This window comes from Lithobates pipiens, unplaced genomic scaffold (genome assembly GCF_037356315.1).
Source record: "Lithobates pipiens isolate NorthernLeopardFrog02 unplaced genomic scaffold, aLitPip1_a1.2 Scaffold_22, whole genome shotgun sequence".
Lineage (NCBI taxonomy): Eukaryota > Metazoa > Chordata > Amphibia > Anura > Ranidae > Lithobates > Lithobates pipiens.
Window position 1 is genome coordinate 117,286,790 of NW_027507784.1, and position 15,942 is coordinate 117,302,731.

Genomic DNA, 15,942 nt, shown 5'->3' on the forward strand with positions numbered 1-15,942 from the left:
ACTGCTGCCTAGGGGGTGCAGCCAAGGCCCGCTGATTTCCCTGTTGGCATGGTAGGGAAGCACGGGGAACATGAGATGGAGGAGGGGAAGTGGTGGAGGTGGGCATGAGGTCGGGGGAGGTGGTGGGTACAGCTGGGGAGGCGGAGGAGGCAGGCATGAGGTCAGCGGAGGAGGCAGGCACAGCTGGGGAGGCAGAGGAGGCAGGTATGAGGTCAGCGGAGGAGGCGGGCACAGCTGGAGAGGCAGAGGAGGTGGGCACAGCTGGGGAGGCAGAGGAGGCAGACATGAGGTCGGACGGAGGAGACGGGCACAGCTGGGGAGGCGGGACTCTAAACATAGCTGCTAAGTTCGGTAAGTTCGCTCTCTTATCCTGTCCCCTGCGTGGCCCCAGGCAAGACTGATGACACCCGGGCCACAGTGGAGTGTTAGTCTTGCCTAGGGGGCAAAATAGTTAAGCACTGGCCCTGCTTGTGCTGCTTATGTATTCCTTAATTTGGGCTCTACTGTACAGGCACTGTAATAGGCTTATAACAGTCAAAGTCAGGTAAGTACACTGTTTACATTTAACAATAAATTTAAGAATGCATTAAACATTTACAGAGCATGGTTGGTTTGTGTCTTTTACATCTGTTTGGAGTTTAGCTATAGGATGATGCCTACATTTCACTTTGGTCCCCGGTACCAATCACTGTGGTACACTTGGTGTGGTGCCCTTTTTTTACCCACAGAAAACTGTCACTAACATGAATGCACAAGTTGGCAATATTTTTACCCAAGCTTAAAGATTCCCAGTCCTGTTTCTCTTTTATTATATATTTGGACATTTCTTCTTGCGATGCTACACTTATTTGATCCTATTACTGTCACACCATTACTATTACACTAGCCTCTCTAACTTTTGCTCTTCCTTCTTTGTTACTCATGGATCATATGCAACGTTTATCTTTTATTGGCCATTCAGTCTTAATTGGCATAAAATGTTACTATAAGCAAAGTGCACAGACACAGTCAGACAACAGAGTGTAGGGCGAGTACACCCAGTCACAAGCTGCCTGCCCAAAATGCAGCTCTTAACACAGTATAGATAGTGGTGGAGAGAGAAATAGATGGGTGGAGTTGTTGGTTTGTTCAAAGCAAGGTCCATGAAGACTTGGATGAGCAAGTTTGTGATAGAAGGAACTTGACTAACCTACAAAGAGTCCTGATCTCAACCCAATTGAAAACACTATTGGGATAAATTAGAGCGGAGACTGCGAGGCAGGCCTTCTCATCCTACATGAGTGCCTGACCTCACAAATGCGCTTCTGGAAGAATGGTCAAACATTCCCATAGACACGCTCCTAAACCTTGTGGACAGCCTTCCCAGAAGAGTTGTAGCTGTTATAGCTGCAAAGGATGGGCCAACTCAATATTGAACCCTATGGACCAAGACTAGGATGCCATTAAAGTTCATATGCATGTAAGGCAGGTGACTCAATACTTTTGGTAATATTGTGTAGGGCTCAGTGGAGATGGAAGTATGCATGAAGTTTAAGCAACTACATGTCCACACTTTCTCCAAGAACTGATGTTTATCTTTTCAGCGTCTAAATTTAGAAAAAATTAGGATAAGATGGGTTTATGTAGGGCATGGAAGACAGGATTTGCCAGTGTCAATATCATTGTATGTGCACTTGACTTAAAATTCAACATGCATCAATGAACACTAGTGGGGGCACAGGAAGTGAATGTGTTATTAGTTTAGCCTAATTGTTATTAAGGGATTAAATCTTAGTGATACATGGGTCTAATGAATCACAACTAGCCCAGCAGAATTTAGATGCAGACCTTGGCTCCTTCCAAACCTAAACATCAGATGCTCATTGAGAAAGTGCTAAATAGTTATGAACGTAGATTTTCCTTGGGATCCCTAAAGTCAGCTGTCAGTGCTAGGTCAGTGAGCTGTGGCTGAGGGATTCTCACACACAAAAGCCCAGGGATGCTTGTGACGTAATTGAATTAATAAGACCATATGCTGGTGGGTGGGAAATGTCCATGCTGCAGCTCATTGGCCCAGGAATTACAAATGCCTCCTAGGTTCAGCCAAACCCAAGCTCAATAATATCCTGTTATATCCTGTTCTGATTTGTCAGAAAGGCACATAGTGAACACTGTGGGCATCCCTTTTTCTTAATCAGTGGCGGCTGGTGTTTTTTTGTTTGGGGGGGACAGCAAACAACCACCCTCCATGGCACCTCAAACCCCTCCCGCTGTTTGCCAGTCTACTGGCACTTACCCGATCAGCGAGCACATTGGGGATCACCGGGCAGGGGAACAGGCTGTGACAGGCATCTAGCAGTTCCTTCCGTGTCCTCTTCCCTTCTGAGATCAGGGCGGCTTCCGCCATGAGTGTCCTCCGCTCCTCCTAGGCATCCAATTGGATCGCCTAACCTTTCTGCCAATCAGGAAACGGGTAACAGACCTGCGCTTCCTGATTGGCGATTCAGTGTTAGAAGAGCAAATATTAAGTTGCTTTTCTAACACATCTGGGTGAACTCTGAGCACAATGCTCTGCACACCGAGTCCACCCTATTTTGAAGCCTACGACCCCGCCGCTGTAATTCTGGTGCCCCCGGCATTCGAAAATGGGCCGGGCGCCTGAATGGGGGTGGCAGCAGTGGCCATGGATAGATTCATGCTACATTGATCCATTATTATTCACAGAGTTGGTGGCGAGGATAGAGGGGGCAGTGCCCGTGCGCCCTTAATGCACGAGCCACCCCTGTTCTTAATGTTGATGCGTTTGAAGGAAAACTCCACTTTTGTTAGAAGGGAGCCCTGGACAGCTCTGATTTACACTAAAATTGATATCTTCTACAGTCATCAGCAAAAATGAACAAAAATTATGCTGTTGAAAGCCAAACAAACTCTAGTTTCAGCCTGTAGAAAAGCAATCCCTTTTCTTTTCAAGAATGTACTGCTTCATAAATTAACAAAAAACTCCCTGCCCAATTCTTACACTTGGGCTCCTTGGTGGGAGCAGAAATTGACTTCGATATTTCCCATCTTATATTTTTAAAACTTGACCTTAACACTAATCCCCCCCTTCTCATCCTGTCCCTCTCTTTCATCCTAACTATACCCTCATTCTCACCAATTTTTAATCCAACTTGCTCTGTCTCCTATACTTTTCTCTCCTTTGTTCTGCAAATCCGAAATTTTTACTATTCATACCCAGACGCAGTAACGCACACATGATCATCCAAAAATATACTTTGGAGTCCTGCCACATCAGATAGAGACATTCCTTGAGATATTAATGGCACACCCATCATGCATCACTCTCCTCTCCTACCTATATGAACTTTGTAGTATCCAGTTGTAGGCCTAAAAGTGTCACTTACATTATACTCAGTCTTTTGTTACATCTACATATACTGTACCCGTTACACTTATTATAACCGAACTGCAAAACTTTAAATAAAGGCATTGTAAAAGAAAAATGTACCTTACCATTTTAATCTGCCACTACTTCAAGTTTCTAAAACTGTCAAAAAATGTAATGCAAAGGGTTAATCAGGAGCCGTTTAGTACACTGTTGGTGTACAGTATACCCCCAGAAATGTAATTTTCTGCTAGGGTGATTGACTGCACTTAGAAATCTACACTTAGCTATAAGTAACATTTTAGGTATCCCTGCAGTAGGAATTACATTTTTGGTGAGCTGCTCCCTAAGGCTTGTCTACCAAAGTTATGCAGGCACTACAATATTAGAATTCTGAAGATACAGAGCTGAAGTAAAATATACACACTTGTGCTAGTAATAAAATAATAGGAAACAAAAGTGCAAAAATCTAAAAAGTCCAGATTTTTTATAACTTTATCACAGTCCCAATTTTTTTATATATATAACAATCTTGCGCTTCACATCAATCTTCTAAAGCGAATCCCCACATGCTCCACACTCCTCCCCCACAAACTGCTCACCTCCTACTTTTGAGCTATAGAAATTAGGTCTGGGTGCGCCTTCCCCTTTAGAAGGGTATTATAGCCTGGATTGATGTAAGGTATAAGTCCAAATGTATCCATATATTCACTTCATATTCCCCATGCAACTCTGCTGTTTTTTTTAAGATGTTACTTAACATATTATTCTCCACTGGTGCTCAAAATAAAAAATATAAACCATCATAGTGTCTTCTGCATAGTGGCACCATGAATAAGGGGCAGAGCCAGTGATGTCAGTGTGCCATACAGGAAATCAGGCGGAAGGAACACTAGCCCATGGAATACAGTGAGAGGAGTTTAATCACCACCTTTAAGGGGACAGTGTGGACTTTATCTTAAAAAAATGAGGTTTCCATCTATACCTTAAGGGGACAGTGAGAAGTTTAAATAAACAAAAGTACAGCTTCCATCCACACCTTAAGGGGGCCATACAAGCTTTTTCTCTGCTGTGCACCAGATTAATGCAAATTAATGCAAATTGCCCTTTGAGTGTTTTATATAGTTTAAAAAAATGTTTATGTGATTAAGGAAAACACTATGATGGTTTACATTTTTTATTTTGAGCACTGGTAGAGAAAATTATGTTAAGTAACTTCTTGAAAAAACAGCGGACGTGCATGGGGCATATCAAGTAATATATGGATCCCTTTTGGCTTTTACACAGGTGAGCAGTTTGTGGTGGAGGAGTTGGGGAGAATATGACGTCCACTATGAAAGATTGATGTGAAGTACAATATTGATATAATTAAAACATTTAAGACTGTGATCAAATTTTAAAAATGGTGCTTTTTTAATTTTTGCGCTTTTTTTTTTTTTTTTTTGCATTTTTGTATTATTAGCATAAGTGTGTATATTATACTGCAGCACTGTGTTATGAGAATTCTAATATTGGTATGTGTTGTGTGGAACACTACAAGATTATAGCGGCAGCAGTAGTGTTTTAAAATTAATAGATCACAGTAGGGGGTATTTTTTGGGCATGACATTGTAACTTTGTGTGGTTGCACAGGAGATTTTATATTTTAAAATGCAGGCTTTCCTCATTAGATCAAAGAGTTTTACTCAGGTGGTTATAGTGAACACAGAAAATACCAGTCCGAATAGGGCTTAGTGAAACAAGCAGCTATTTCTTCAGAACAGAAACAGGTAGGAAATTTCCACAAAGTTTGTAAAAATTCTTAAAATGTACAGGGAATATTTTTCCTCAACAAAAGTGGAGTTACATTTTAAGCATCTGTGGTGAACATCACAAATGCAAAATGGGACTCAAATTGTACCAGCTGGAGGATTACAGCAGTATGGTGCGTGAGTAGAGCGTGAAAATAGGCCAGCAGAACCTACTGTCAGAGACCTAACAAGGATCTTAAAAGCCAATAACAATAATGAGAAATTTGCTTTTAGTGCACCAACATATTGCTTCATAAATCATAGCTCAGCTAGTTAATTTTTAAAAGAGATGCTGTACTTTTTAATATATACCTGTGAAACGTAAGTCTATTAAAGTGTGGCAGTGTTAAAAAAATAGACATTGTTTTCATGAAGGGCATTTTTTCACAGAAAATAGGTACAGGAACTCTAAAATGACCCCTTCAAAAGATCCCTCCCCCCACACCCTCCAAACTGCATTAAATAGTGGGTGTGGTCAAATGTCACTAACAGTGACACAGCCTTAAAGGAGTGCATTACATACAAAGTGAACAGTTTGGGAAGGGGGGTTACAAACAGAGTGCAGTGTTCAGGGATGCACTGCATACAGATTGCAGACTTTTTTCCACAGTTGCTTACCTCTGTATCCCCCATCCACATCTAACTTTCACCTCTTTTCAGCTCTGACCTCTACATGCAATATCCCCCCCCCCCCCCACGCACACACACACACTCCTCTCCCCCGCATTTTCTCCCCACCTCCTTAAAAGCTCCACCATCTTCCACATGTCTTACTTTTGTTTCTGCATTAGGCCGCATCACCCAGTCGGCTTTAGTACCACCCCACACACTGTAGTTGGTTCCACCTCTCTCACTTGGGGGGGAGATCATCCAGTGGGGGTGTTGACATCCGCACTGCACCCCAGACACCTGAATCTCCCTTGTCCCCATCCTGTATTCAGAGGGGGCCACTCAGATCAGATCTGTGGGAACCATTGGGAGAAAACTGTCAGTTGTAAACACAGAAGCCGGACTTCTGTGTTTACAAGTGATAGTGGTGAGCAGGAAGCAGAGGGCCTGAGCCAGAGGTGGTGGAACTGAGTTCCACCAAGTTCCAGCTGAAAAAAAGCCCTGTTCATGTATATATAAAAATTACACTGGCAGGCACTGCTTCCTTCTGATCCTCTTATCTCATTGATAAGGTCTGGATGACTGAAAAAAAAGACTACCCACAGTGTCTGATGATGACAAACACCCACATTGCTCCTGGTAATCATAGGGTTTCCCCATCTTTGTCCAGGCCCTGTAAATACCCTACCTAATGGAACTCGAACCATCAATTTTTATTAAGGCAAGAAAGAGGTTTTCTTTTTCTAAAAAGAGAATGTAATTAGGTAAAAGGTGATATGTGCCCCTTTTATTCATGTGAAATATAATTCTAAATAGTAAGTCCTCTTTTCAAAGTACATTATTAATTTTACAATTTGTAGATGTGATAAAAACTTCTGTTTTAGAATTGGGTTTTTCTGTAGTGAATGGAATATTGAACTAGCACCTGTCGGAAGAATTCCTCCATCAGTAAGTCTGTCCACCTCTGATGCATATCCCAAGTTTTTGCTGGATGACTGATGTCTGCAGCGTGAAGAATCAAGGACATTGCTTTCGATTTGTCTATTCTGTCAGATAAAGAGCACAGTTCAATTATTTTCTGAAATGGAACTCTGACAATGAAAGGAGAAATTTCTGGACGGCTCACCAAGAGTAATCTTAGTCTGCTTTATCTGCTAATTGCAAAATAATACAATGCGCTGTTATAAATACTGTGATAACGCTGCATATCAAACTGTGAGGAGAGTTTCATTTCATTTTTTATAGACTCTTACCTCAACAGTTTTCTTGGCTTTATTATTTCTAACACAATGCATACACACCATTCATATTTTTATATTAATAACCTTAAATACAGACAAAGAATAATTCCAGACGTAGTATAATTTTACATAGATACATTGTTCCAGCTTGGAGCAATGTAACTGTATATATATATATCACACCTGGGCAATCCCATGGAAAGCTGGAAATCACTGAAGTAGACACTGCTACTCCAGTCGTCTCTACTTTCCAATCTATATTCTTGGAACTACACAATTGCTCCTACTTATGTAATAGGGATGAGGAAAGGGATAGGTGATGGTAATCCAAATAAAAAAGTGGCCTAGGCTGTGAGCAGGCATTGTATCACCTCCTCACCACCTGCTTTAACCCCTTGGACCCCACACAAGCATTGCCATTCACCTAAATGGATTGCAATTGGTGGGCATACAGAGGGTATAATTCCTGCCACAGCTGCAAAAGGAAAAAAACATACTATGTCTCTGCCTGTCACTTGAACTGACCCATCTGCACGTTGGAGACATCAGTCCCAGCCATCCTCCGTGGACAACTGCTCTCCTGAAATGACAGGAACTATTTTGTTCTTCCTATCTTCGGCCTTCTGTACTTTCTGGTCGGTGAACATGGCATTCCTGGGGACAGCCAGGTACCAGTAGACTAGACTTGCTTGGCTTATAGTAATGAGCATTGCTATAGGTGATGTTACACTCATACAGAGGTGACAGTTACAGTACAGGTTTTGACACAATTGGTTGATTTATGTGATACACAAGATACACTGTCCTGTACATATTCAGTCCAGACAGTGAAAGTCTCACAGATGTAGTATCACTATACTTGAGTAGCAGAATGTGTTTTGGGTTGGAATGTGTGAAAAATGTCTTATTACATTGACAACTTTGTGTAAAATGTAAAGAAAAATATATTTTCATTTTCCAAAAACTTGTGGCAAAAAATGAAGTTTTAAAAAGACTCACCATGCCTCCTAACAAATTCCTTGGGATGTTTACTCCCCAAAATGTAGTCATTTTGTGGGTTTTTCCACTGTCCGGGTGCTCCAGGGCCTCCAGAAACATGATAGGTAGTCAGGAAATTAGATGTGCAATTTATTGCCCCTGAAACGCATGAAGGTGCTCCTTGGATTTTGGGCCCTTTTGTGAAAAAGTCTTACACTTGTGGTATCCTCATACTCAGGAGGCATAGAAGAATGTGTTTTGTGATGTAATTGTAAGTATGCCTGTGCTTTGCATAAGAAATAACTTGTTAAGATGACAACTTTATATATTTATTTTCTTCATTAGACAATTAAAAAAAAAAAAAAACTCGCCATGCCCCTTAACTGAATACTTTGGACTGTCTTTTTTTCCTAAAAATGGGTCATTTTGGTGGTATTTGTACTGTCTGGCATTTTTAGACCTCAAGAAATTAGATAGGCACTTATTACATCAAGATTGATAAATTTTCAGTTATTTATACTATTGTTTGTAGACTCTGTAGCTTTCACACAGACTAAATAATATACACTAATTTGGGTTTTTTTAACCAAAGAAATGTAGAATACATTTTGGTCTACATTTTTGAAAAAAGATAATTTATTTGCAAAAATTTAAAACAGAAACATGCTGTTTTTTGTATTACATTTTTTCAGCCCTTTATTGTTCATATAGTAAAAAAAAAACAACAAAAAAAGTGGTCATTAACCACCTCAATCCCAGACACTTTTACCCCCTTTCCGCCCAGGCTAATTTTCAGCTTTCAGCGCTGTTGCACTTTGAATGACAATTGTGCAGTCATTCAACACTGTACCCATATGATATTTCTACCTTTTTTTTTTTGGTTTTCTTTTGGTGGTATTTTATCATCACTGGGTTTTTTTCTTTTTTGCTACCAAACAAACAAAAAGAGACTTGAAATTTTGAAAAAAGAAAATCTTTTTCTTTGTTTCTGTGATTCAATTTTGCAAATAAGTAATTTTTCTTCTTCACTGATGTGTTCTGATGAAACTGCACTGGTGAGCATTGATGGGCTGCATTGATGGGCACTAATGAGGCAGCACTAATTGCCACTGATGAGGTGGCACTGATTTGCACTGATATGCTGCACTGATGGACAACGATTGACATTGATGGGGTTGCACTGATAATCAGGGCACTTAAATATCACCAAAGGAAAGCTCTGTCTGTACAATGGGTCAGACGGGAACCAGTCAAATATCACCAAAAGAAAGCTCTGTCTGTCTAAAATCAAATGATAAGAATTTAATTTTGAATACAGTGTTGCATGACTGGGGAATTGCCAATTGTGACAGCTTTGAAATCTGAAAAACAAAGTGGGCAAGAAAGGGGCTAAAATAGTTACATGAAATATTACTTTGGGTTAACGTCCATTCAGCTGATAACTAAAGTGTACATAGACATGAGTCTAGTAAAATATTACAAAGTTAAGTCCAATAATGGCATTTATCCACTTACCCTTCTGGCTGTTGTAGTGTACTCCTCATAGTTTTTATCTGCTGAAAGTGACCAGACATATCTGTAGATAAAACCATCTCAATGACCAGTGTTCTCAGGTCTCTGCAAACAATTACAAAATATAGTTCATATGACATACCAACAAGTTATTTTGCTCACTGTTGGCAGTGCCTCATACCCTGCATTCTTTTAAACTTCGTATACTCTTTCTCTTCCATTACTGCCAAGCATTTGATAAAGGTAATTGACAAAGAATAAATATACAAGGCACTAAAATAAAAATACCACAATAAAAAGGATAATAATTTGACTACATTGAACACACAGCCACACTACATAGTGTGCTTTAAATAATATCTTTATAGGGTATTATTATTTTAGTTTAAATTGAATAAATACATTCCAGGTGCTCTCTGCAGATGTCCAAAATTCCCTCTGCTGTGTCAGAGCCAGAGCTCTTCAAACAGAAGAAAGAATTAACTTTCCAATTCTTTAGATCTGACTCAGTAAAGGGTGCATGCTGGACCTCGGCAGAGAGCTCACTGCTTCCACACAGGGCACAAGCATCCCACTCTGAAGCTCTTGAAAAGGGACTGGCTCTTCTACTTAGACTGTGGATCCGTTTGAAAGAAAATCAACAGTAATATAATAAACACCTTTTGTTATGATGCACCTGGGCCATTTTAAAATGAACATTAAATTTTGCTTTAATGTTTAAATAAAGTGTTTGATGTATTGCAGACCTTCAGTCTGTTTTCCTCCTACAATAATTCTCTCTCCTCGCTAATACCATAGTGAGTGTTTTAGCAGGTCATCATGGGTTTGTAGCTGCTGGTTTTCTCTGAAGATAATGGGTGCTGGATGCAGCTGCTCTTACTAACAATGGCCGCCGACACACAAAATGCAAGCTAATGAGACTATTGGTAAGAATTAAGTCCCTAACTAGGATTAATGGCATAATTGGCTCATTCAGGGTTTTTTTTTTTAGTTTTAAAATTATTGATTAACCTCCCTGGCGGTATGATTCAGTCTGGAATAAGGTGCTGAAAGCGGTACAATTATTTTGCATGGAAATTTGGCTTTTATTTTGTAGTCCTGTAATTCTTAGGAATAAGGCCGCGTACACACGGGCGGACTGTTCGCCCAACCTTGTTCGGTAAACAGTTTCATCAAACAGTCCGCTCAAAATTTGCATGAGCGGACTTGCCCACACACGAGCGGACTGTTTGACGAACAAGGTTGGGCAAACAGTTCGCTCAACTTTTGAAATGAACGGACTCGCCCACGTAAGGCGGAGGCAAATCCGCCCATTTCGAGCGCGTGTACAGGTAGGCGGGGCCCGCGAAGGAGACGTCGCGGGCTCCGCCGCCTGGAATGGGCTTAAAGGGGAACCCCAACGCCGAAAAAAATCGGCGTGGGGGTTCCCCCCAAGTCCACACCAGACCCTTGTCCGAGCACGCTACCCGGCCGGCCAGGAAAGGGGGGCGAGCGAGCGCGCCCCCCCTCCTGAGCCGTACCAGGCCGCGTGCCCTCAACATGGGGGGTGCCTTGGGGAAGGGGGGGCCGCGCGGCCCCCCCACCCCAAAGCACCTTGTCCCCATGTTGATGAGGACAAGGGCCTCTTCCCGACAACCCTGGCCGTTGGTTGTCGGGGTCTGCGGGCGGGGGGCTTATCGGAATCCGGGAGCCCCCTTTAAGAAGGGGGCCCCCGGATACCGGCCCCCCACCCTATGTGAATGAGTATGGGGTACAATGTACCCCTACCCATTCACCTGTGAACTAAAGTACAATAAAAAACACAACACAGAGAAAAAATATTTTATTGCACAGCTCCGGGGGTCTTCCGTCTTCGGGGGTCTTCTCGCCGGACTCCTCCGCTATGTGTGTGTAGCTCTTTTGCTAGCGGAGGAGTCCGGCTTTCTTCCTCCCCGCCGCCGGCCTCTTCTCCCGACTTCGGGGGTCTTGTCCCCCTCTTCGGTTCTTCTGCCGGGCCACCGCGCCTGGTCCGGTGGCCCGGTCTTCTGTCGCCGTCTTCCGTTCTTCTGTCGCCGCCTTCGGTTCTTCTGCCGGGCCACCGCGCCTTCTTGTAGCTCTTTTACAGGCGGTGGCCCGGTCTTCTGTCGCCGCCGCCGCCTTCCGTTCTTGTTCTTCTTCTTGTTCTTCTTCTTCTCCTGGAGATGTTGACTCGACGAGCTCTCCGGCCGGAATGCCAGGGACACGCTCCGCTGCCACTTATATAGTGACAATGGGGCGGTGTCACATGGTATATGTCACATGGGTTGGTCACATGGGTTGATGTCACATGGGGACTATGACATCGTAAGGGGGCGGGGTCACCATGTGACCAACCCATGTGACATATACCATGTGACACCGCCCCATTGTCACTATATAAGTGACCGCACAGCGCGGCTCTGGCATTCCGGCCGGAGAGATCGTCGAGTCAACATCTCCAGGAGAAGAAGAAGAACAAGAAGAAGAACAAGAACGGAAGGCGGCGGCGGCGACAGAAGACCGGGCCACCGCCTGTAAAAGAGCTACAAGAAGGCGCGGTGGCCCGGCAGAAGAACCGAAGGCGGCGACAGAAGAACGGAAGACGGCGACAGAAGACCGGGCCACCGGACCAGGCGCGGTGGCCCGGCAGAAGAACCGAAGAGGGGGACAAGACCCCCGAAGTCGGGAGAAGAGGCCGGCGGCGGGGAGGAAGAAAGCCGGACTCCTCCGCTAGTAAAAGAGCTACACACACATAGCGGAGGAGTCCGGCGAGAAGACCCCCGAAGACGGAAGACCCCCGGAGCTGTGCAATAAAATACTTTTTCCATGTGTTGTGTTTTTTTTTGTACTTTATTCCACAGGTGAATGGGTAGGGGTACATTGTACCCCATACTCATTCACATAGGGTGGGGGGCCGGTATCCGGGGGCCCCCTTCTTAAAGGGGGCTCCCGGATTCCGATAAGCCCCCCGCCCGCAGACCCCGACAACCAACGGCCAGGGTTGTCGGGAAGAGGCCCTTGTCCTCATCAACATGGGGACAAGGTGCTTTGGGGTGGGGGGGCCGCGCGGCCCCCCCTTCCCCAAGGCACCCCCCATGTTGAGGGCACGCGGCCTGGTACGGCTCAGGAGGGGGGGCGCGCTCGCTCGCCCCCCTTTCCTGGCCGGCCGGGTAGCGTGCTCGGACAAGGGTCTGGTGTGGACTTGGGGGGAACCCCCACGCCGATTTTTTCCGGCGTTGGGGTTCCCCTTTAAGCCCATTCCAGGCGGCGGAGCCCGCGACGTCTCCTTCGCGGGCCCCGCCTACCTGTACACACGCTCGAAATGGGCGGACTTTCCGAGCGGGAACAGTCCGCTCATTTCGAAAGTACAGCGGACAAGCCCACACACGGGCGGACTGTTCGCTCAAACACAGTTTCAGCGGACAGTTTTTCGGAATTTCCGAAAGACTTTGTCCGTCCAACTGTCCGCTGAAACTGTCCGCTGAAAGCCCACACACGAGCGGACTGTCCGCCCAAACACTGTTCAGCGGACAAGGTTGGGCGAACAGTCCGCCCGTGTGTACGCGGCCTAACGCTCTTAAATCTCTTCAAACCAGAGTCTAGTGGACATCCCAGGTATGATAAAGTTTATAATATAATAAAGAATAATAAAAATTATTCAATAATGTAATCAAATCCAAAAAAAACTGAAAAAGGGACATGTTTTGGTTGCTATGGACAATCTCCAAATTCCAGGCAGAAAAAACAGTATTTATAATATAAAAGTGCATGCAGGGCATTGCACAGACCACTAGGGACAAAGGGGGTGTGTATTTTTTAATACAGCACTGTAATCTGTAAGATTACAGTGCTGTGTGTGTTTTGTGTGTTTTTACTTTTTTGAATTTGCCGCCGTTCTCCGCTCCCGTGCGTCGTAACATCGCAGGGAACGGAGCTCGGCGGCATTCGGCACTGTGAATCGAGCGCAGGACGGCTCGATCACACAGCACGGAGGACATCGCTGGATCCAGGGGACAAGGTGAGTAACGCTCCCTGTGTCCTCCCCTGCATCGAGCGGTGCGATCCCGAGTCTGGCTCGGGGTTACCGCTTATGTAATTAAAATCCCAACCCGAGCCAGACTCGGGATTACCGCTAGGAAGGTTAAGGTTCCTCTTTAACCTCCTTAGCGGTAATCCCGAGTCTGGCTCGGGTTGGAATTTTAATTACAATAGCGGTAACCCCGAGCCAGACTCGGGCTTGCACCGCTCGATGCAGGGGAGGACACAGGTAACGTTACTTACCTTGTCCCCTGGATCCAGCGATGTCCCCCGCGCTGTGTGATCGAGCCATCCTGCGCTCGATTCACAGTGCCGAATGCCGCCGAGCTCCGTTCCCTGCGACGTTACGACGCACGGGAGCGGAGAACGGCGGCAAATTCAAAAATGTAAAAAGACACAAAACACACACAGCACTGTAATCTTACAGATTACAGTGCTGTAGTAAAAAATACACACCCCCTTTGTCCCTAGTGGTTTGTGCAATGCCCTGCATGCACTTTTATATTATAAATACTGTTTTTTACTGCTTGGAATTTGGAGATTGTCCATAGCAACCAAAACATGTCCCTTTTTCATTTTTTTTTTGGATTTGATTACATTATTTGATTACATTATTGAATAATTTTTATTATTCTTTATTATATTATAAACTTTATCATACCCGGGATGTCCGCTAGACTCTGGTTTGAAGAGATTTCAGAGCGTTATTCCTAAGAATTACAGGACTACAAAATAAAAGCCAGATTTCCATGCAAAATAATTGTACCGCTTTCAGCACCTTATTCCAGACTGAATCATACCGCCAGGGAGGTTAAGTAAATTATAGGAAGTCAGCTGTGTGTGTATGTATGTGTATATATATATATATATATATATATATATATATATATATATATATATATATATATATACGGTATATATATAAATAATATGATGAAGGACATATGTGTTTATTATATGTATTATGTTTTGTGTGTAATTTTATATTATTCACTATAGCCAGCTCTCATGCAATACACCCTCTATCATAGAAGAATAATCATTTTGAAGGTCCAAATGATTAAATGTTCTTTTAAAAAAAACTTTAGTTTTTACCTCCAGTCATCTTTGGATACATTTACCAAAATATTCATGTCATCCTCTTGCATGATTCGATAGGCAGCACTGACATGATGATTTTCTAGTACGGAACGATCATTATACAATATTGCAGCATCTGACCTAAACAAAGAAATTAAACAGTGGCAAAGAATTTGAACCCTTCCATGACCATATGTCATTGAAGCCAAAATCCTAAAGCAAAATTGGGCAGCATCAGTGTGCGTTATTAATCTGAATAAAACTGTATGATTAATCTGGCAGTTTGATAGTGGGGTCTGTTAATTAGGGACACCCACTGGCGAGCATTCCTGGTTCTCTGCTGCAATGTTAATTCAAGTGGATGTAAATCCTCACATATACCCAGAGAAGTGAACAGCAGATGATACACAAGGATGAAACTAATCTCCCTATATAAGTTTTACATGTACATATATCTGCTGTCTTCAGCTTTCTACATTCTTTAGAAAATTCACATCTTGTTACAGATCCTTTTTCCTGTTTCAGCAGTGGGTGTGGAGTCTGGGCTTACACTGTGTGTGAGCTGATTGGAGGAAAGGCACCCCCCCCCCCCTCCCACATAGGCAGAGGAAGGAAGAAACTTGCAGAGTTTTACTGTGAATAGACAAGTACTCTGCTTATTTGTCTCTAAGTTACCTCCCTGACACAATTTTCTAGCTGCTTTTATCTTCCGTGTCAGAGAGCTTGTCAGAAGTTATCATGCTGATAACAGAGGAATGGAGCAGCAGAAAGACACGGGTCTTAGGGCTTTGGAGAGAAATAAGTAAACACTACAGATATATGTGCCCAGGTCAGATTTCATGAATGGGGTTTACATCCACTTTAATATTTTTATAACTGATTTAACAATGAGGTGGATGATACTTGATGTCCTTTAGCCCGAAAATTAGGTATTGGATTTACTGTAAATTCTAATGCACACTGTGAGATACGTACAGTATGCAGTGACATCAATGTAAGTGATTTTACTACAAGAGAGGAGCCTGTACAACTGTGGAAGACAGAAGATAAGGCTGGAGCTTAGCTTTAAATTAAACTGTTTTGTGTTATCATTTTAAATTAACACAGGTTTATTGCAAACAAGTCATAGAAAATATTAAAATTATTGTTATTATAGAGTCTATACCACTGGAAATGTTTTCCAGGATTTATTTTAGGGTTGGGTTGGCACTGAAAAGTTGTACTAGTGGAGGCAGGTCAGCACATCTGGAAGATCTCCTGAGAGTCAGCCAGGTGGGTTGGTGAGAGTCAGTCTGGAGGATTGTGGGGAGAAGTTAGCCTGGGGGGCTAGTGA

The 15,942-nt window shown here is 43.3% G+C and overlaps 1 protein-coding gene across 2 annotated transcripts in view; it reads right to left on the reverse strand.

The window, feature by feature from the left end:
- PDE1A (phosphodiesterase 1A) overlaps positions 1-15,942 on the reverse strand; it is a 420,545-nt gene that overhangs the window by 43,198 nt on the left and 361,405 nt on the right. For both annotated transcript variants that reach the window (XM_077448128.1, XM_077448129.1), the window contains exons 8-10: positions 14,625-14,750; positions 9,498-9,599; positions 6,689-6,809 (exon numbers count right to left, since the gene is read on the reverse strand). In XM_077448128.1, coding sequence (XP_077304254.1) covers positions 6,689-6,809; positions 9,498-9,599; positions 14,625-14,750 — 349 coding nt within the window. The remainder of the gene's footprint in view (positions 1-6,688; positions 6,810-9,497; positions 9,600-14,624; positions 14,751-15,942) is intronic.